The sequence below is a fragment of the Salmo trutta genome, chromosome 14 (genome assembly GCF_901001165.1).
Source record: "Salmo trutta chromosome 14, fSalTru1.1, whole genome shotgun sequence".
Lineage (NCBI taxonomy): Eukaryota > Metazoa > Chordata > Actinopteri > Salmoniformes > Salmonidae > Salmo > Salmo trutta.
This window is the reverse complement of record NC_042970.1, coordinates 22198060-22220401: the sequence shown is the minus strand read 5'-3', so window position 1 is coordinate 22220401 and position 22342 is coordinate 22198060. Positions and strand designations below refer to the sequence as shown.

General features: G+C 45.3%; 1 protein-coding gene across 6 annotated transcripts in view; it reads right to left on the bottom strand.

The window, feature by feature from the left end:
• The window catches only part of dnah1 (dynein, axonemal, heavy chain 1), a 55588-nt gene extending 38945 nt beyond the window's left edge, over positions 1-16643 (bottom strand). For 5 of the 6 annotated variants that reach the window (XM_029774907.1, XM_029774909.1, XM_029774911.1 and 2 more), the window contains exons 1-26: positions 16565-16643; positions 15903-16130; positions 15711-15783; positions 15387-15561; positions 15143-15299; positions 14911-15043; positions 14566-14724; positions 14208-14463; positions 13816-13973; positions 11712-11923; positions 11223-11521; positions 6937-7087; positions 6622-6815; positions 6320-6545; positions 6027-6146; positions 5832-5914; positions 5535-5676; positions 5302-5457; positions 4960-5158; positions 4132-4385; positions 3786-3998; positions 3402-3566; positions 3141-3262; positions 2872-2977; positions 2593-2772; positions 400-540 (exon numbers count right to left, since the gene is read on the bottom strand). In XM_029774907.1, coding sequence (XP_029630767.1) covers positions 400-540; positions 2593-2772; positions 2872-2977; positions 3141-3262; positions 3402-3566; positions 3786-3998; positions 4132-4385; positions 4960-5158; positions 5302-5457; positions 5535-5676; positions 5832-5914; positions 6027-6146; positions 6320-6545; positions 6622-6815; positions 6937-7087; positions 11223-11521; positions 11712-11923; positions 13816-13973; positions 14208-14463; positions 14566-14724; positions 14911-15043; positions 15143-15299; positions 15387-15561; positions 15711-15783; positions 15903-16106 — 4278 coding nt within the window. In that variant the 5' untranslated portion in view covers positions 16107-16130; positions 16565-16643. The remainder of the gene's footprint in view (positions 1-399; positions 541-2592; positions 2773-2871; positions 2978-3140; positions 3263-3401; positions 3567-3785; positions 3999-4131; positions 4386-4959; positions 5159-5301; positions 5458-5534; positions 5677-5831; positions 5915-6026; positions 6147-6319; positions 6546-6621; positions 6816-6936; positions 7088-11222; positions 11522-11711; positions 11924-13815; positions 13974-14207; positions 14464-14565; positions 14725-14910; positions 15044-15142; positions 15300-15386; positions 15562-15710; positions 15784-15902; positions 16131-16564) is intronic. The other variant, XM_029774908.1, reaches the window with a different exon arrangement.
• Between the last annotated feature and the right edge of the window lie 5699 nt (positions 16644-22342).

Sequence of the window (22342 nt, the reverse complement as noted above, 5' to 3'; positions counted from 1 at the left end):
TTTGTTCCATGCACATCTGAACTTCAGCTACAAAATAGACATGTTGGTTGTTTAGCAACAACTGACTTGTGTGCAACTATGGGCTAAACAGATGAGGTTGGCTTAGATTGACAACATGTAAGCTATATTTGCACAATGAGCACTTGTTGTCTCTCAAATACATTGTTACGGTTGTTGGTTAGCTAGCTAGCACATTTTAGCAATAGTATTGACATGAAATCAGTCAAAACACTTAAAAACAAGACACTTACGATTCCCCACATGGCAGTTTCTTGTCATTCTTGCTAGCAATCTGGCCATCCATAATCACAACAATATACACATAGTTTCGTAACGTTGTAAACTAACCCATGTATGGTCAGGGTCTAGCCAAGCTTTGGGAAAACTTAGGATACACACCTGTGTTTGTAGCTGGGGATAGAGTCGGTCAGTCAGGTCTCCCTGCTCCAGTGCATTTGACACCTCAGTGGTCCAGAAGGTCTGGCAGCCAGCGATCACCACCTGCCCAGGCCATGATAATACCCACTCTGTACGCGGTTGCTAAGGGGAAGGGACAGGAGGGCACACACACATTACAGTCATCAGTGCGTTTCACAAAGCTTGGACACTATTTGGAAAATCCAAAAACCTCAGCCCAGTGTAACAGATGACAATACAATAAGACAAAATAATGTTTGAACTGTGTAGTTTTCTGTCAACTGGTTGATATATTGGCAGTTGTGTGTATTCATGGCTGCCAACGGAAGTCAGGCTTCCCCCAAAAATAGACCAAGTAAAAAACAATCATATCCATGGATATATACAAAGAAATGTAAATTGAAAAACGGTAAAACAAAACGAAGTGCAGCTAGTTTGCAGTCTTTCCAGCTTCAGTTTGAAGTGATTGTGTTGTTAGATAGCTTCTCTGAACAACAGTGTCCTGACGAGTGAGCACATTTTCTATACCAGACGAAATCGCGCCTCATTAGCTCAATGTTCTGGCTGTAACATTATCCAAATAAATGTCACTAGAAAACAGCTTAAACAAATGCAAATGCAGCTACTTTGCTTTTATTCTGCCTGCACTTTTTGACGTGACTGTAAGTTAGCCATAGTTGGCTAGCTAGCAAGCAAGGGATAAGAACGTTGCTAGCCAGTATGGCAATAGAACATTTAGAAGGTATGACTGGGTCGCGTCCATAGATACAGAACAAAAAGACTGAAAGACTGGGTCACGTCTAAGGCAATGGAACTGATACAATGAACGACCAGACAGCCTGGGTAGCAACCCTAGAAAGCCTAACAAAACCCATGCCAATTTATCCTCCAAACATCGCCTTTTCGGCCATTATCACTTAAGTATCTGAGGATGTCTGGCCTAAAAGTGTATGATATCATTGCCACCCACAACATTGAATTCAATAGCAAGGGAAGTCAACAAGCATTTGGTCTCCCTTGATAAAAACATTCTAAAATAATAGCAAATCAGCGTTGAGCTAAACTCAGTGAGCTCAACTGTGGTTGGTCCTGGCGAACCAAAAAAAGGTGTCAAGGGAAGTCAGTTCGGAAATATCTTCACACCAAAAGCATAACGTAATTGAGAGAAAAAACTTCAATTGTTGCATCTCGTAGTGTCGTTGTCTTCCGATGGCTGGCTAGCTAACTAGTTAAAATCGTCCCTTTCGTAAATTAGCCATGGATGGAGATAAGGATTTGGACTTTTACTTAATTCTCCGTACTGGCCAATGATTACAATGGTGAATCTGATCCAACTATAAATTCATACCTTGTGCCCCTGGCCTGAGAGGATGTGAGTTCAATATGTAGCTAGATGTAGAAGACTAATATTAACTAGCTGGCTCATTATTGCCCATTAAAGGAAGTTAGGTTAGCGAGCAAGCATTTTAGCCAGGTAGCCTAGGACAACAAAAACTAAAAAGCATTTACTGTATGACAGTCATAGACCATTTGGGCAACATGAAAGACAGGAGAATGGCATTGGCATTTCTCTACAAGTACGGCGAGTCTACATGTTTTTCTACTTGCACGCACAGAAATCAGTACCATGGACAGCCACACATATTTAGCTTACGTTAATTGGTCTAAATTGTTTTTGGTATCTTTAAGTTGTCACTGTATTAGAACAAGCATAAGTGATTTGATGATATTGAAATGTTGAAGTTGAAATGGTGCTTGAATAGAGGAGGCAGCTCCTGTTTTCTTTGTGACTTGCGGTAACTCTGTGGTTCTAAATCTGTAGTTATTTACTAGTTCGAAAATGTCCGAAACATTAACTTGCTTGCCCATGCTGTAGGTCATGTAACTGTTACATTCAAATATCCTTTGTAGACTTCACCAGACAGATGTTGCTCTCCGGTTTTGCAATGAAACAACCATGTGGTTGAATTTATTCTGCCACTGTGTGACTGTTGTCTTCTTATTGTCTGGGCGTTAGGCCTATATATCACGGTGGCATATGAACTAACAGGTTATAGAGCAAACAACGCAATTATCACAACACATAGATTGTAATATGACTTTTTCCCCCCTTGGCTTGGCTTCCCCAAAAATTTGACCCATGCACTGCTACTGTAGATTTGGTAAGGGGCTGACCTGTGGGTAGACCTTCAGCGAGCGTTCAATGTTGTCCCTCAGACAGGCCTTCATAGACTTCTCCACCTCCCTCAGCCAGTCCTCCACATTCCCAGAGGGCCACACTGGAAGGCAGAGCTTGACCTCCTCCCCCTCCCCAGAGTACATATGAGTGATCTGCAGGTCTGACTGGAACTTAAGCTGGGGGACACAGAGAAGGAGAAGAGATAGAAAGAGATAAAACTCGAGAAAAGGAATATTTGAAAAGGGGCGCAGGGGGATAGAGAGAGACAGACTAACCCGTGCAATGTTCTCGAAGCATTTGCGCAGATGAGGCTGTACTGCTGTGGGATCCTTGGTCTGGGAGAGAATCTCCAGGAGCTCGTCGTCAGACAGGAAATAGAACCTGCAAAGGCAAAAGTTCTCTATGTTGCCATTTCTGAGAAAGATAATTTCAAAGCTGTTTGTTATGGTATTAATCAACAACTATCGAATACATCTGTAAAACTGAATCTAAATAAACAGTCATTTTGCTTAGAGCTGAAACACAGTCAGTAGTGACAGCATACCTGGGGAAGGAGCCACGCTTGGTCTCTAGGTAGTCGCTCAGACCCTTCTGCACCAGCTCCAACAGCTTATTACAGTCCCTCAGACTGTCCAACAGACGGGGGTCCGGGCACAGGTCAATCACCTAGACACACACATGCACGTACGCACACACACACAATAAACATTTAGTTTACACTCAGTATCAACACTAAACCTTATTGAAGTCAATCTAAGCATGATGTGGGTTGTTGTTGTATTGTGTTGTGATTACAGTATCTCACCTGTTTGTTGTCGTAGGCGCTCTTCATCACTTTCCTCCAGGTGCGCTCCATGGTCTGGTACCTCTTTCCCTCTACAGGCAACTGGCGGTTGATGTCGTCAGAGCTGAAGATAGGCTCCAGGTAAAGCCAGGAGCGCTGGCAGGTCAGCCACTCTTCCAGCACATCCTGCAAGCACCAGCAGAGGGCAGTCACACAACATTAATGAGGTTTTGAAACATCTCATGAAGAATGAACAACATCTACTACAGGGATTTTAAATGGTGAGAATGGGCCAATCAGCCTTTTAAGGCTCTCCATTCACCTAGTAGGACACTTTCAATGTTACTTTAGCCTCCTTCTCCTTCCAATGACACCCAGTCAGACGTATGTATCTTTCTGCTGTACCTGAGTCATCCTGAGCTTGCTCTCCCACGAGCTGATGCGTTCCTCAAAGGGTTTCTTGTAGGGGGAGAAAGACATGCTCTGGGTCATGACGATGTGGTCATCCAGCAGCTGTGACGCCTCGTCTGGGCTCTTCAGGATGTAAGTGCCCGTCTCCTTGTAGGGCAACACCTCGAAGGCCACTGTCGACCACTCATGCTCCATCTTATCCAGAGCCTGAATGGGGAGAGGGAGGACAGGGACACATTCAGTTCAGTCCAAAATTAGGATATTAGATAACTGTGTCCGTCAGCGCTATTGGCTGTAACAGATATTAGCCACTTTATTACTGCCTGCAGTTATCCAGTACCTGTTCGATGGCGTACTCCTTCCCTGCCACCTCGGCCACCTGTGCTATCACATCCACATGGTCCTGCAGGCCTAGTTCCAGGCAACGGGAGAAAGTGAGGTTGGCCTTGGGCTTGACATTCATGTGGATGCGGTCTGACAGCAGCTGCCAGTGTCTGCCCCTCATCCCAGGATTCCTCAGGCCCTGGATCAGAGGGATGTAGGGACGGAAGTCATCTATCTTCCCCCGGATGTCAGAAGCCACCTCCTGACACGCTGGTGTGTATGTGTATGTAGGTAGGTAGGGAGGGAGAGAGAGAAGGAAAGAGGTAGAGAGACAGATATTTTTTTTCCCCTTGCCACTCATTGATTCTTGCTTTTGGGAGGTTTAGGCCATGGTTATGTTAAGCACTTTGTATACAAATCAGATTTGATTACTTGATAAAGCGTCACTCACCGGCAGTGGTGTAAAGTACTTAAGTAAAAATACTTTAAAGTAATACTTAAGTCATTTTTGGGGGTATCTGTACTTTACTTTACTATTTATATTTTTGGCAACTTTTACTTTTACTTCACTACATTCCTAAAGAAAGTAATGTACTTTTTTTTTTTTTACTCCATACATTTTCCCTGACACCCAAAAGTGCTTGTTACATTTTGACAGGAAAATGGTCCAATTCACACACTTATCAAGAGATCATCCCTGGTCATCCCTACTGCCTCTGATCTGATCTAGACTTTTACTCAAGGAGTATTTAACTGGGTGACTTTCACTTGACTCATTTTCGATTAAGGTATCTTTACTTTTACTCAAGTATGACAATTGAGTACTTTTTCCACCACTGCTCACCGGGGATGTCCTTGAACATTTTGACACACTTGTGCATGGTCTTGAAGGCGTCTGTGACGTTGCGCTCCAGCTGCTCGGGGTCAATGATGGAAAGGGGGTCATTGTGCCAGCTATCGTGCCACCGCAGCCAGTCTGACGTGGTGGTCCACAGGTCTCTGAACGGCTGGAAGTCCCTGATCAGCTTCTGCAGACGGTCGTACTGCAACACAGACACAGCAGCCAGTCAGTACATGTCAGTCTTTGTTTTTACATGTTGGTTGATTGCTCAACAACAGCATAGTCTACATCAACTCAAGTAGAAGCCATTGGGGAGGCAGATCGAGTCAATAACGCCACACTCACGTTGGTGACAGGGATGCCAAACAGACGGTCCCGGTTGTTGTATGTCTGGGCCATGGTCTGGGACTCCTTCAGCTGCTTGCCCACACGTCGTACCTCGTTGGCCACCTCGTGGGCTCGGCTGATGTCCGTGTACCCAGAAAAGCCAGCCACCACCATCTGCAACAACATGCAGAGGCAGGCAACAGAAAAGGGTAATTTTTGTCAAAGTCTGGGGATTTGAAAGCATGGCTCACCTGTAGAGAGTCCAGGCGCTCCTGGAAGTTGTTCTGGTCAGCCTGCTGGATCTTGTTGAAGCGTTCTTCATCCTCAACATGCTGGGACGATACCGTCTCCATCTGGGTCACAATCTTATGTGGCCACCCAATGGCTGTCCACCTGCACAGCAAAAGAGACAGACACTCGCGCTCTCATTTCCAGCATTCACTCAAACCTATTATTTACTTTCTACACTCCTAGTTTGACCTCTCGTTCTCACTCCAATACAAAACCAGTATCTCAATCTTTCAACGTGTTGTAACAGCCAGCCTTACTTTCCATTGAAGTCCTCATTTGACAGGGTGTAGAAGAACTCATCGATCAACTCGTAATCTGACATGGCTTTGGATTGGAGCTCCTGAGGAAAGTGACACACAAAATGAGAACTCTCTAATCAAGAGGATGATCTTTACAGTACCAAAAATGATGTATTCTATTCTCTGCAAGTCTGTATAATTTATTCTCTGTACCTCATGGGCCTTGAGCTGATCTGAGATCTGCTTCATCCATTCACGTTGGTCGGTCAGCTCCTCAATGCTGTTCGGCTTCTCATGCAGCTTCCTGCTGATGGCCTTACACTCTTCACATGCCTGGAAAAAAACAAAACACACAGTATAGACTGGTCTGAGCCAAATACTAACAAACATATCTGCACTTAACATCACATGCAATGCCTACTAAACAACATTGACCATTGTATATCCTCAAGTATGATATTCCTGTACTTTGCTACACAAATCTCTTGAAAAGTCTTGAGACTTACGTCCTCCACTTGCTTGCGGAGCTTGAGGGCAAGCCGGTCGAGCACGGCGTTAGCCAGGGCTCTGCGTTTCTTGGACAGGCTCTGGCGGACACTCTCCACGCTGACGGTGAAGGGGCCGATGACGATGGAGGATGGGAAGGAGTGGTCTAGACGCTCCTTCTCCTTTAGGTGCTGTACCACCTCCCGTTTCACCTCCTGGGGAGTCTGCTCCTCCTGGCTGTGGGCCCTGGGACACATACACACAAAGACTTAGTTACAGACACAAGTGCTACAACTACAAGTTCTACTGAGACAGGTCTTACTTAAGGAAGGTCTCTATGTCTGAGTTGTGCAGCTCTAGGTATCTCTCATACTCGCGGGCGTAGGCCCGGAGTGGGATGGCAGCCTGACGCAGGGCGGCACGGACCCTCTCCCTCAGCTCTGCCACCGCAGGCTCCCACAGACCCACTGACTCCAACAGAGGAGTGCCACTGATGAACATCTTCTGCATCACAAACTGAGAGACACAAAAAGCCATCATCATAAACGGCAGAAGTGTGAAGCAAATCAATTCTAACTTCATTACTGTAATTTAAATAAATTGTCAAAATGTTGGAATGCATGGTGTCTTGTCTTGCCTTATCCAGCTGAGGCACATTGTGGGTGGAAAGGATCCCCTTATCAAACAGGGTAATGATGGAAGTCTCAAAGTTCTCCAGAGGAGTGCTGTAGTGGACCCCAGTCACATCCAGAACCAGATCTACCAAGAACAGCGGGCTCTTCTTCGGCCTGTGGAGATACATAGGAGTGCATAACTAAAATGCTGACCACACCGCTCGCGTTGTGTGTGCAAGCGTTGCAAAATAAATGTACACATACATGTTGTTCAATCATTTAATCTAAACTGCTCGCGCTCGTCAATGAGCGTCTGCGTAGCCAGGCGGTAAAATAGAACTTGGCTAAATGTTCATGAATGTTTCATGTGTTTCGACCTGTCCCCAAATTAATATAATAATAAATATCAGAGTTCGTTTTGATATTTCAACCTGCGTGACAGGAGCGAGTTTGGTGTGGATGCCCATAGCCACAGTAGCTGTCATGTGAACCAAACAAACAGACTTTCTAGTTTAGCTAACCAAACCATCAGTCCTAGCTTGCTACTATGGAAATCGAATTCAACAATGCCAATGTTTTCAATTCGACTTTTGGTTTCAAAAGCAGCTCAAACAAAACACGTAAGATTGAACTACAGCCATTGAATTCTACCGTGCTGATATAACGTGCGTTATAGGAAAATAATGCACACTCTAGAAAGCCCTTCAAGCCAATCAGAAACAAGTATTCAATGCCATGGTAAAATTTACCAATAAGGCACGAGGGGTGTGGTATATGGCCAATATACCACGGCTAAGAGTTGTTCTTAGTCACGACGCATCGTGGAGTGCCTGGACATAGCCCAATCAACATTCAGGGCTCAAACCACTCAGTTTACAATTTAAAATAATCTTATTTTATATATTTTACATTTGATAAGGTCACAGAGAGGGCCAAAGCTAATTACAGACACCTGTGATAATCTGAATTACCCAGAGGTGAAAGAAATGGACACCTATTTAGGCGAGGTGCTGGCTAGCAGAGTGGAACACACCTGTGTCTGTCTTTTGACAATATATAAACGAGTCACCCAATAGTGATTGTCATTATACCCTGATGAAGACAGCTTGTCTGTCGAAACGTTGGACATAAAATATTTTTAAATCATATTTTTTAAATCTGAAGTACCCAAAAAGGCCACAAGATATCATGTGATAAAAACTAAACTCAGCAAAAAAAGAAACGTCTCTTTTTCAGGACCCTGTCTTTCAAAAATAATTCGTAAAAATCCAAATAACTTCACAGATCTTCATTGCAAAGGGTTTAAACACTGTTTCCCATGCTTGTTCAATGAACCGTAAACAATTACTGAACATGCACCTGTGGAACGGTCGTTAACACACTAACAGCTTACAGACGGTAGGCAATTAAGGTCACAGTTATGAAAACCTAGGACACTAAAGAGAAAAAGAAAGATGCCCAGGGTCCCTGCTCATCTGCGTGAACGTGCCTTAGGCATGCTGCAAGGAGGCATGAGGAATGCAGATGTGGCTAGGGCAATAAATTGCAATGTCCGTACTGTGAGACGGCTAAGACAGAGCTACAGAGAGACAGGACGGACAGCTGATCGTCCTTGCAGTGGTAGACCACGTGTAACAACACCTGCACAGGACCGGTGCATCCGAACATCACACCTGCGGGACAGGTACAGGATGGCAACAACAACTGCCCGAGTTACACCAGGAACCAGGAATCCCTCCATCAGTGCTCAGATTGTCCGCAATAGGATGAGAGAGGCTGGACTGAGGGCTTGTAGGCTGTTCCTCACCAGACATCACTGGCAACAACGTCGCCTATGGGCAAAAACCCACCGTCGCTGGACCAGACAGGACTGGCAAAAAGTGCTCTTCATTGACGAGTCGCGGTTTTGTCTCACCAGGGGTGATGGTCAGATTCGCATTTATCGTCGAAGGAATGAGCGTTACACCGAGGCCTGTACTCTGGAGCGAGATCGATTTGGAGGTGAAGGGTCCATCATGGTCTGGGGCGGTGTTTATTTTATTTATTTCACCTTTATTTAACCAGGTAGGCCAGTTGAGAACAAGTTCTCATTTACAACTGCGACCTAGCCAAGATGAAGCAAAACAGTGCGACACAAACAACACAGAGTTACACATGGAATAAACAAACATACAGTCAATAACACAATAGAAAAGTCTACATACAGTATGTGCAAATGTAGTAAGATTAGGGAGGTAAGGCAATAAATAGGCCATAGTGGTGAAATAATTACAATTTAGCAATTAAACACTGGAGTGATAGATGTGCAAAAGATGAATGTGCAAGTAGAGATACTGGGGTGCAAAGGAGCAAAAAATAAATAACAATATGGGGATGAGGTAATTGGGTGGGCTATTTACAGATGGGCTGTGTACTGGTGCAATGATCGGTAAGCTGCTCTGACAGCTGATGCTTAAAGTTAGTGAGGGCGATATAAGACTCCAGATTCTGTGATTTTTGCAATTCGTTCCAGTCATTGGCAGCAGAGAACTGGAAGGAAAGGCGGCCAAAGAAGGAGTTGGCTTTGGGGATGACCAGTGAGATATACCTGCTGGAGCACGTGCTACGGGTGGGTGCTGCTATGGTGACCAGTGAGCTGAGATAAGGCGGGGCTTTACCTAGCAAAGATGAAAATGAAGCGAGGGCCAGCCAACAAGAGCATACAGGTCGCAGTGGTGGGTAGTACATGGGGCTTTGGTGACAAAGCAGATGGCACTGTGACTACATCCAATTTGCTGAACAAGCATGGGAAACAGAGTGTTGGAGGCTATTTTGTAAATGACATCGCCGAAGTCAAGGATCGGTAGGATGGTCAGTTTTACGAGGGTGTTTGGCAGCATGCGTGAAGGATGCTTTGTTGCAAAATAGGAAGCCGATTCTAGATTTAATTTTGGATTGGAGATGCTTAATGCGAGTCTGGAAGGAGAGTTTACAGTCTAACCAGACACCTAGGTATTTGTAGATGTCCACATACTCTAAGTCAGAACCGTCCAGAGTAGTGATGCTAGACGGGCGGGCGGGTGCGGGCAGCGATCGGTTGAAGAGCATGCATTTCGTTTTACTTGCATGTAAGAGCAGTTGGAGGCCATGGAAGGAGTGTTGTATGGCATTGAAGCTCGCCTGGAGGTTAGTTAACACAGTGTCCAAAGAAGGGCCAGAAGTATACAGAATGGTGTCGTCTGCGTAGATGTGGATCAGAGAATCACCAGCAGCAAGAGCGACATCATTGATGTATACAGAGAAAGGAGTCGGCCCGAGAATTGAACCCTGTGGCACCCCCATAGAGACAGCCAGAGGTCCAGACAACAGGCCTCTCCGATTTGACACACTGAACTCTGTCTGAGAAGTAGTTGGTGAACCAGGCGAGGCAGTCATTTGAGAAACCAAGTCTGTTGAGTCTGCCGATAAGAATACGGTGATTGACAGAGTCGAAAGCCTTGGCCAGGTCGATGAAGATGGCTGCACAGTATTGTCTCTTATCGATGGCAGTTATGATATCGTTTAGGACCTTGAGCGTGGCTGAGGTACACCCATGACCAGCTCTGAAACCAGATTGCATAGCGGAGTAGGTACGGTGGGATTCAAAATGGTCGGTGATCTGTTTGTTAACCTGGCTTTCGAAGACTTTAGGGAGGCTGGGTAGGATAGATATAGGACTGTAATAGTTTGGGTCTAGAATGTCTCCCCTTAGAAGAGGGGGGTGACCGCGGCAGCTTTCCAATCTTTAAGGATCTCAGACGATACGAAAGAGAGGTTGAACAGGCTAGTAATAGGGGTTGCAACAATTGCGGCAGATCATTTTAGAAAGAGGTGCCTTGGTGGAAGAGTGGGGTAACATCTCACAGCAAGAACTGGCAAATCTGGTGCAGTCCATGAGGAGGAGATGTACTGCAGTACTTAATGCAGCTGGTGGCCACACCAGATACTGACCGTTACTTTTGACCCCCCCTTTGTTCAGGGACACATTATTCAATTTCTGTTAGTCACACGTCTGTGGAACGTGTTCAGTTTATCTCTCAGTTGTTGAATCATGTTATGTTCATACAAATATTTACACATGTTAAGTTTGCTGAAAATAAACGCAGTTGACAGTGAAAGGACGTTTGTTTTTTTGCTGAGTTTATTAAAAAACTTGAAAGTTACCAGAATCTGGTAGTTTACTTGTAAACTCCCTCACTTTGCAACCCTATGAGGGAGACAAAGAAAGACAATAGAGAGTAGTTAGAAAGAAAGAGAGAGCAATAGAGACAGAGTGGTGATGTGATCTCACTTGTAGGGGCTGTTGATGAGGTTGGAGCCCCAGGTCAGGTCCTGTGGGCAGTGGAGAACACTGTGGCAGGCGTCCAGCAGCAGCTGAGCCAGGCTGACCAGGGAGTCCTGCACCAGGAAGCGCAGTGAGTCCTGCAGGCTGTAGCGTACCAGGGCCATGAGGCTGCACAGCTTGGACATCCTGTACACCTCCCAGCGGGACTCCGTCAGACTAAACCAGCCAGGGCCCACGTCTCTCAGGCTGGTGTGGATGCCCTTACACAGGGTGGTCACCCATGAGTCTCGCAGGAACAGCTGCACCTGAGGGGCCACGAGGGACCAGGGATGGGTTAGCTTTTGATGTGTATGGCTTTCAATGTATGGCGGTGTATGGCTGCTAGTAAGTGTCTTGAATTTCGCAACAATTAGAATTCTTCAAAGATATTCTTCAGAGAGCAGGACTGATGCCAGCAGAGTATCATAATGTTTCTAGGGCTGTGTGTTACAATACCTGTGCATGTGTCTGAGACTGGGTGAGCTCAAACTCCTCTAGACGCAACGACTTGGTGAAGGTGACATGGAACAGACTCATAGCAGCCACCCTGTTGCACTCGCCCCGCACTTTGGACAAGGCAGAGATCACCTCCGGCTTGGTGAGCAGGGAGTTGAAGGCAAACGCAGCACGGTTCTTCTCAAAGGGGTATGTAGGGACAGACACAAAGCCTGTGGACATATCAGGTGTACAATGTTTAAGAGGAGTCATTACAGGTGTCATCGACTGCTCATCCCGTAAACTCATTTCTGTCAGGGTTCACGAAGAGACCCTGGCCCCCTGAACCCAATCTTATGTCTTACTAGTAGAGGGATGGGCTTTTTTTTTTAACCCCTTTTTCTCCCCAATTTCACTTCTTAACACTTTAACCTGGAAGCCAGCTGCACCAATGTGTTGGAGGAAACACCGTTCAACTGACGACCGAAGTCAGTCTACAGGCGCCCGGCCCGTCACTAGTAGTCAATAGAGCACGATGAGCCAAGTAAAGCCCCCCCCGGCCAAACCCTCCCCTAACCTTGACGATGCTGGGCCAATTGTGCGCCGCCCTATGGGACTCCCATTCACGGCCAGTTGTGACACAGCCTGGGTCTGTAGTGACGCCTCAAGCAGTGCGATGCAGTACCTTAGACCGCTGTGCCACTCGGGAGGCTGGGGATGGTCATTTTAAATGTTTCACTATTCCAATAATATCATGATTTTTTTTCAGATATCCCCCCGCCTGCAGTTCTCCGGTAGTTATTGGAAACAGTGGGTTGAGCCAGTGGGTTGAGCCACCCAAAAGGTACCGATTGGATGATTCCATCCGCAACATTTCAAGCTAGCTGCGGTGTGAGCTTACGGAACGTTCTTAACGCCGTTACATCAGAGCTGCAGGTAGCCTAGCAGTTAAGAGGATTAGCCAACTAGGTGAAAAATCTGCTAAATTACTAAAATGTTAAATGTACATCAGGTCTTGTGGAACTTCCTGTGTGCGCATGTAATTGCTATTTGAAGAGGAGAAAATAGCATATCGTTGTCAGGGCTGACTGGAGGGCTAAATGCGCTAGCTCATGACACCATCATAAAAACTACATTCAAAAGTTTGTTGTTTTATTAAATAAAAGAAATTCAAATGTCATGGTATATCCCTGTATGTATCAATGTCACAAAGATAATTTAATTTAGACAAAGCTTTTTCATTGTTATAATCCCACAGGAAAAAATACTATAGTTTTCTCTGTAATGTTTTTGCGGACTTTACTGTAGTATTTACTGTAGTATTGCAGACATGGCTTTAGTATACTGTAGTATTTACCGTTTACTATTGTATAAATACTGAAAAAAACTGTAGTATATACTATAGTAATTACTTGAGTGTTTTTGCGGACTGCTAGTATTTACTGTGGTGTTTTTGCAGACCTTACTGTAGTATTTACTATAGTGTTTTTGTTTTATTATCTTTGACATACCAGTGGGGGCTTCCTTGAGGAAACCTATTGGACAAAATACTCAAAGAGCACATTTTCCATAACCTATACGTAAGTAGGACTGAGGTCTGAATGGATAGTTCAGAGCTTCTGCTCGTATCTATAACCTGTAGGGAACACAATATATGATCTATACTTGTCATGTAGGTTTCTCACTTACGGGTGGCACAAATTGGGATATGGGAGAGGAGAATGGGAATGGGCAGGGTATATAAAAATTAAATACTGTAATACATGCTACAGTAATTACTGTAGTGTTTTTGCGGACTGTAGAGTTTTTGAGGTCATTACTGTAGTATTTACTGTCGCGTTTTTGCGGTCTGTAGTATACCGTACTATTTATTATAGTATATTACAAAACGATATATAGTAAATACTACACGATCGAGGGGTACAACAGTGTGTAGAATAGTATTCTACAATATACTAGTTTACTACATAATTATATAGTAAGTACTGTACTATTCTGTACTATTCTATAGTAAACTGTAGTATAACACTCACACAAGTAATCGAACACTAACGTCCACTCCGTTTGGATATTTGAATAAACATGCCCATCCTTATGTCTACAAAAAACCCTCCAGTGAACTCACCATTCTGGGGCACACGTTCTGGCTCTCTCTGGGGCAGGGTGATGTGGGAGAAATCCTCAGGGTTGGTGAGCACTACCCTATCAAAGCTGATCCGGTTCATGGTGCGGTCATACTCCAGATTGATCTCCTTCTCCAGACGTACAATACACTCCTGCAGCCTGCCACCACAACACAACATTACACAGAAATGCATCCTAAAGGTAATGCTCCATTTACTGTACAGTATTATGCACAATTCAGTCTCCTGACATTCATATCCTGCTCTTATTCAATAAACACAGCCTGATGGTCAGTCTGCTTTAGAAAAAAGATAGCTAAACAGTCTCTACCATGAATGAAAGGCTAACTGTAAAATATGAGTATTAGATTAGAAAATGAGGGATGTCTCTCACAGTTTGAGTCGAAGGCCAGGTGTAGAGAGGGCATGCTCTTTGACACGGGCAAGACTTTGTGCATTGAGAGACGAGGTGCCACTCCACACTGGCATACAGTCTACAGACAGGTGGTAGAGCAGCAGGGCCTCTGTGTTCTCTCTGCAGCGCTGGGCAAACTGCACCCGCTGGGAAAACAGACGAGGGTCCTCTGCACTGAACAGCAGCCTGATCCTGGAAATCCAGTACTGAGTGGCTGACAGCAGAAACACACCTACTAAAGTCAAGGAGATGGGACAGAGAATGAGACTTTGTGTATGCTGTATACAGGTCAAGAAAATACTGCATTGATACACTAGAAGTGGTAATAAACTATTACTTGTTCTCTGTCCTTCGTTTAGGACTGGTTTTCCATTGGCATCCCTCACTCTGCCATTCTTGTCGGCCTTCTGGACCAGATAAAGCCCTTTCTCCTGGTTGTAGTCAAGAACCCCAACAAACTGCCAGCTGTACTCCAGGTTGGGGCTTTTGGGGTCCTCTACAGAACCAGAGAAGACAAGAGAGAGGAAAATGTCTAACTATTTTCTGTTCTCATGATGAAGAATGATGATATGGTACACTGTTCACTACAACAGACAGAACCTGTAGGTTACAATAATTTATATTTGGGACATCCCTGTGTAAACAGCTCATTCAAATTAAGAGCTATTATCAAAGCACCAACCTGGTGGTATCTTGTCAGTGGTGGGCAGCAGAGCTTTGGCAGGTATGGGTTTGTGATCAGTTGATCCATTTTCATAGCCCAGGGCAAGCCAGTCTTGAGGAGTGCGACAGTCAAACTCCTCATTGTCAAACACCTAGGGGAGAAAACCAAGAAAGACGAGTGACCACAATGTGATAGTGTTTTATTAACGAAAAATGTATGTTTTAACAATGAAGATGTTTGAGGAGCTCACCTCCAGAGGTAGGTAGTTTGAGACAGGAGGGAGTGGATTCTCTGGTGTGGTCACATGTTCTTCAATGCTATGATGTCGAGGCATCAGGAGGTTGGAGTCTATGCCTTGCTCTGTCAGGAGCTGGGCAATATCCAGCTTCAGGTACTCCCGTCGGCGCCTGAGAACAGACACAACACATGTCAGAGCATTCACTTCCCCATACTGTTTGTGTGTATTTAGCTGTGACCCTCACAGATGCACACACCTCTCTATCTCTATCTTGCGGAGGTGCTGTCCAGGCAGGCTGTGGTAGGGCAGCTGGACTTTGGCTGTGTAACCTCCAGTGGAGAAGTCCGTGTGCTGCTGGTGCTGGGTGGTGGGTCCATGCTTGTCCCTCTCAACCAGACTGTGCAGGTCAGACGGAGTCCGGAATGTGGTTACTGAGGAACAGAATACATATGGGCCCAAATAAATCAATTGTTATTTACAGAATATACCAATACATATTTACACATACACAAATGTAAAGTAGCTGATGTATTTTAGTGTAATTTTTAATCATCCAATGGGCCCTGGGTAAAAGTCTCACCTTTAGGAGTATTGGACTCATAGCCCGCTTGACACAGTAAGCTCTGTTGGGTTTCTGGCCCATCTGTACAGGACTGATACATGAATAGGCAGTTAGTGTAACCTCATAAAATATTTCTTAGAGCAAACGTATCACAGGGTAGTGTTTTTAGCTGCCCTCTGACTACAGTTGAATGTGTAGGCTAATTATTACCTGTAGGTGGGGTTTTGCTGCTGTAGTGATGAGCTCAGAGTAGTACCCTTTCTGCTCAATCACAGGGTACTTTCTGACAGGGGGGAGTTTGCTCCTGTGACTTTGCAGTGGGGGTAACTTGTGTTCTGCAAGTTTGCTAGGGTTGTGTGGCACAAATACACCAACCCCATGGGGATGGTTTTGGGGAACCTGCTTTGCTTCCATCTTCAGACACACATCTGTAGATGTCTGCCTCACAAAATAAGCGTTAGTAAGCATTCCAGCACGCGCTTCTTTGTAGCTACCAGTATTTATTATTTTCAATGCCCAACCCATTCTTTTATCATGACAGATAGACCTGGTCAATCGCAAATGCCTAATTTTCTATTACATAACTAGCTAGAAAACTTAGACATTATGCTAATTTAGGACAAAAGTACTTGAAATGAATACATGTCATGGACTAGCAACTAAATTGACGTTGGCTGATGACCTTGCTGGCTGGCTAGCTAGCTAACGTTAGTTAGAAAACACAGAATGTAGGATACATGATGGAGTAAATAATATCGTTTGAAACTTTCTAACAGGCTGTATATATTAAAGAACATTAAACCTTAAATAGCCCTCGGAGATGCTATGAGTTTTAATAGACAAAACTTGCCACTTGTTAACTTCAAATTCACCTTCAACTTCCTTCACTCTGTGCTGAAATCTCGGTTTCCAAGTGCGCTAGTTGAGGACGCGGCAACGGTTGTCAGGGAGGTCTATCAAACAGCTGGGGGTTAGAGCGGTGGTTTGACTTCTAATGTCTCTTAAAGGGAAAGTAACCCAAAAGTAACTGAAAGTAATTAGTAGGCCTACTACGGTGCTCTAGACAGACCATACTATGTTAGCGTTGGCTGTTTAGGGCTAATAAATATATGTATATATAAAGTTTGGCAAATTAAGTGGAAAAGGCTAATAAAGGGACTATCATTATATTATAAGATTTGGTGGGCAGTGCTATCTGTTCTGTAGCACATCAATATCAAAATCTACTACATTTTTCCAAAACTGCAATAGTTGTAGAAAATACATTTCAATCTGGGTGTTGGGCTACTAAAACTTTTAATTCTAAGGTAATGTTCCTAACGTGTGTTCCTAACGTGTTAACATCGAAGGTAATGATATTGATAGTAATGATAATGATGGTAATGATGATTAGCTAGAACATTGGAATGGACATGTTCATGTACTCAAATGAGCAATTCCTTCCGGGCCCACCCTGAATGTGTCTGGTGGGGGAGAAACCCTTCTGACCTGTACGATCCCCACACCACCACGTCACAAGTGCTCCATATCCTGCTCTGTTTCTCATGGCAGATCACAGACACCACCCACCTTGGTCTACACCCACCACAGCAGCCTTGGATTGTGTAAAAGAGCACAAATTACTTGTTTCATGTGTCTGAACTTCCACGTGTATAAACAACACTGCAGACTAGGACAGTCAGGATGAGATGGGGTAGAGGGAGGAGGTGTAGGAGGGTAGAGGGGTGGGGTTCTGTTTAAAAAGTGAGGCCATGTGAGGGCCTCTGACTTGCCGTGGCCATGGGGATCCACATCACCTCTAATGAACTGGAGAGGACAGGGAGCAGTGAGATGATTAGGAGTATTTTTCCAAGAAAGACAATTGTGTGTAGGGAAGGAACATATGGGGCCGGGGGGGCTGGTTATATTATCCTCTTGCTTTAATATTCTGATAACGTAGGCTCAAACATCATCACTTTTATTGAACTTAAGGACCCTATTCCTATCTTTCTTCTCTTTCTCTTCCCTCTCTACATCCCCTGGATTGACCCCAGTTACAGTGATGATCATCATACTTTAACTTCTGACTGCATAGACCCTTCTACAACGTGTCTGTATCTCCAAGTGATGACCTCACCCTTTGGGGGAGCCCAGTCCCTTTGATTTCAATGAGGGAATAACATACATCTGATGACATTATCAGAGCCCTCAGCTGTTTGATGCTGACAACCTTTCCTGGCCTGGGTGGCTTATGAGTCATTAGCTGGTGTCTGATCATGTTGAGGAGATCAGTGAGAAGAATTACCCAGAGGGATCCAAAGAAAACCATATTAGCCCCAGAGTCTCTGATGGGGTGGTGGTCCTCAAACATGGCTGCCTGCCAGGGATGGCGGGTGGCTCTGTGGTCAAAGCTGGAGCTAGAATCCACCACTGTGCTGGGCTTTGTTGGGCCGAGAGGTGTGGTTAGCAGCACTCGGTGTGTAGAGCTGATTAAAATCGAACAAGCTTGTCATAGCTTTGATCTACCCAACAGCCCCTCTCCCAGTCCCTCTCCTCTCTCCCTCCAGTCCAGCGCCACAGCAGCCATCCTCATACTAACCAGCTGGCATACCATCAACCACGAAACAACCGCATTAGCCCCAACACGCCCACCACTTCTCTCATCCCTTTCTCTTGCCTCTCTCGCCCAGGATCTCATCTTGGCTTCCACCCACCCTGCTTTATTCCCCCTCTCTTTTCCTCCCTCTCTCCTGCTTTTACAGCGCTGGGCTGTAGTGGGGGTCATGCCTGCATGAATGTGACTCCCATTTTACAGTAATGAGAGCAGCATGTGCTGCTGCTAACTTTAGCTCCTCCTTATGACCAGATGTTGGCTGGTATGATCAAACACTGCCGACTCCCCCCTCAGCAGTGTCACATTGTTGGGGGAACTATAAGAACTATGTGGCCACAGTCACACACATACACACACCTTCTTTTCCTTATAAAACCTACATGCCAACTAATCTGTGGACACACCCTTGTGTGCATACATGCACATTATACTAGCATGCATGTGTGTTTAGCAGAATTTAAACAAATTGAGGCATAGCTTAGCGCAGTATCACGGGCCCCACCGCAAGGTCCGATTTAGACCCGCCTCCCCAAAAATGAAAAATGTGTTGCTTTATTGGTAATCTCATGCTATTTTACACTATTTGCCATTTTGCCATGGCAACATGAGGTCGCCTAGGCAGAGAACTCCTGTACAGTACATTTTGTAAATATTTATTTTTATTATAATGTTTTGGGGGGGAATAGCTAAGTGAGCATAGACTAAGTCTGGGTTCCATCTATTTGTTTGGGTTGGCGCCCCCCTTGGGTTGTGCCGTGGGGGAGATCTTTGTGGGCTATGCTCGGCCTTGTCTCAGCATGGTAAGTTGGTGGTTGGAGATATCCCTCTAGTGGTGAGGGGGCTGTGCTTTGGCAAAGTGGGTGGGGTTATATCCTGCCTGTTTGGCCCTGTCCAGGGGTATCGTCGGATGGGGCCACAGAGTCTCCCGACCCCTCCTGTCTCGGCCTCCATGATTTATGCTGCAATAGTTTATGTGTCGGGGGGCTAGGGTCAGTCTGTTATATCTGGAGTTTTTCTCTTGTCTTATCCGGTGTCCTATGTGAATTTAAGTATGCTCTCTCTAATTCTCTCTCTTTTTCTTTCTTTCTTTCTTTCTTTCTTTCTCAGACGACCTGAGCCCTAGGACCATGCCTCAGGACAACCTGGCCTGATGTCTCCATGCTGTCCCCAGTCCACCTGGTCGTGCTGCTGTTCCAGTTTCAACTGTTCTGCCTGCGGCTATGGAACCCTGACCTGTTCACCGGACGTGCTACCTGTCCCAGACCTGCTGTTTTCAACTCTCTAGAGACAGCAGGAGCGGTAGAGATACTCTGAATGATCGGCTATGAAAAGCCAACTGACATTTACTCCTGAGGTGCTGACCTGTTGCACCCTCTACAACCACTGTGATTATTATTATTTGACCCTGCTGGTCATCTATGAACATTTGAACATCTTGGCCATGTTCTGTTATAATCTCCACCCGGCACAGCCAGAAGAGGACTTGCCACCCCTCATAGCCTGGTTCCTCTCTAGGTTTCTTCCTAGGTTCTGGCCTTTCTAGGGAGTTTTTCCTAGCCACCGTGCTTCTACACCTGCATTGCTTGCTGTTTGGGGTTTTAGGCTGGGTTTCTTTACATCACTTTGTGACATCAGCTGATGTAAGAAGAGCTTTATAAATACATTTTATTGATTGATTGATTGATTGTTTCCTACCCGTGAATCTGATGGTGAATCAGAAAGCAAGATGAGACACGGTCACCCTTTTTCTAGCTCCTAGCCAACTTTGTCGTATTTTTGGTTGTTTAATTTATTACATTAGTTGCTCAGAACATTTCTTGTATTATTACCTACATGTGCAAACTGGTAACCGCATATCCTGAGGCCGCATCTATTGTAGCTGAGGACTTAAATAAAGGAAATCTGAGGAAAAAGCTAACAAAATTCTATCAACACATCTCCTTTGCTACACGTGCAAAATGGACCCTGGATTATTGCTACTCTCCCTTCCGGGACGACTACAAGGCCCTCCCCCACCCTCCCTTCGGCAAATCAGATCCCACCTCCTTTCTACTCCTTCCCACCTATAAGTAGGAACTTAAACAGGAAGCTCCCGTGGTAAAGACTGTTCAACATTGGTCTGACCAATTGGAATCTATGCGTCAGGATTGTTTTGATCACGCGGACTGGGAAATGTTCCGACGTATAGACGTATACACTGACTCATTGACTGGATTCATCAGGAAGTGCATAGTTGATGTTGTTCCCACTGTGAAGATTAGAACTTATCCAAACCAAAAACCATGGATAGATGGCAGCATTTGCACAAAACTGAAGGTGTGGACCACCGCATTTAACCATGGCAAGGTGACTGGGAACATGGACGGATATTAACAGACCAGCTATGACCTCCGTAAAGCAATCAACGAGGCAAAACGACTGTACAGCGGCAAAGTGGAGTCGCAACTCAACGGTTCAGACAAGTGACGTATGTGTCAGGGACTTCAGACATTCACAGATTATAAAGGGAAAGACAGCCACAGGACACCGACGCATCGTTCCCAGAAGAGCTAAACTTTGAGGAAAACAACATTGAGTCGCCAATGCAGCCCCACGACGCTCATGAGGACTGTGTGCTCTTGATCTCCGTGGCCAACGTAAGCGTGTTAACCCTCGCAAGGCTGCCGGACCAGGCATCCCAAACCGCGTCTTCAGAGCATGTGCAGACCAGCTGGCTGGAGTGTTTACGGACATATTAAATCTCTCTATATCCCAGTCTGTTGTCCCCACTTGCTTCAAGATGTCCACCATTGTTTCTGTACACAAGAAAGCGAAGGCAACTGAACTAAATGACTATCGCCCCGTAGCACTCAAGTCTGTCATCATGAAGTGCTTTGAGAGGCTATATCATATCACCTCCACCTTACCAGACAGCCTTCACCCACTACAATTCGCATATCGCCCCAACAGATCCACGGATGACGCAATCGCCATTGAACTGCACACTGCCCTATCCCATCTGGACAAGAGAAATACTTAAGTAAGAATGCTGTTCATCGACTACAGCTCAACCTTCAACACCATAGTGCCCTACAAGCTCATTACTAAGCTCAGGGCCCTGTGTCTGAACCCCTCCAGTGCAACTGGACCAGGACTTTCTGACGGGCCGACCCCAAGTGGTAAAGGTAAGCAACAGCACCTCTGCCATTCTGATCCTCAATACGGGGGCCCCACAGGGTGCGTACTCAGCCCCCTCCTGTACTCCCTGATCACCCATGACTGCATGGCCACGCACGTCTCCAACTCAATTATCAAGTTTGCTGATGACACAACTGTGGCAGGCTTGATTACCAACAATTACGAGACAGCCTACAGGGAGGAGGGGAGAGTCCTGGTTGAGTGGTGCCAGGAAAATAACATCTCAACAAAACGAAGGAGCTGACCGTGTACTACAGGAGACAGCATTAACATCGACCGGGCCACAGTGAAGCTGTTCAAAGCTTCAAGTTCCAGTGCATATCACTAACAACTTGAAATGGTCCCTTCACACAGACAGTGTGGTGAAGAAGGCGCAACAGCTAAGACCCTCACAAACTTCTACAGATGCACCATTGAGAGCATCCTGTCGGGCTGTATCACCGCCTGGTACGGCAATTGCACCGTCCACAACCACCAAGGCACTCCAGAGGGTGGTTCGGTCAGCCCAACGAATCAGGGGCAGACACAATCACTCAATGTTTTTTAGGGGAGGTTGGTTCTTTCTGTAATGAAAAGTGCTATAGAAGCTGAATACATTTGTATTATTATTATTATTATGAGGCTGAGACTCAAAACAAAGATAATGTAAGCTAATTTCCTGTAATTCCATTTTTTTAGCATGGTTTATGACGTGTTCATATGCTATCTGGGGGGCCAGACCCCCAGGGGACCCCACCCATACTTAAAAAAAAAAAAATTGTTGGGGGGTTGGGGGCCCCCAAATCCCACCTTGCAGGGGCTGTGGGGATGTGTGCTATGCCAGTGGGCATGTGTTCCTCTTGTAATCTTATAACATAATATGATGTTGTTTTAAATTCAG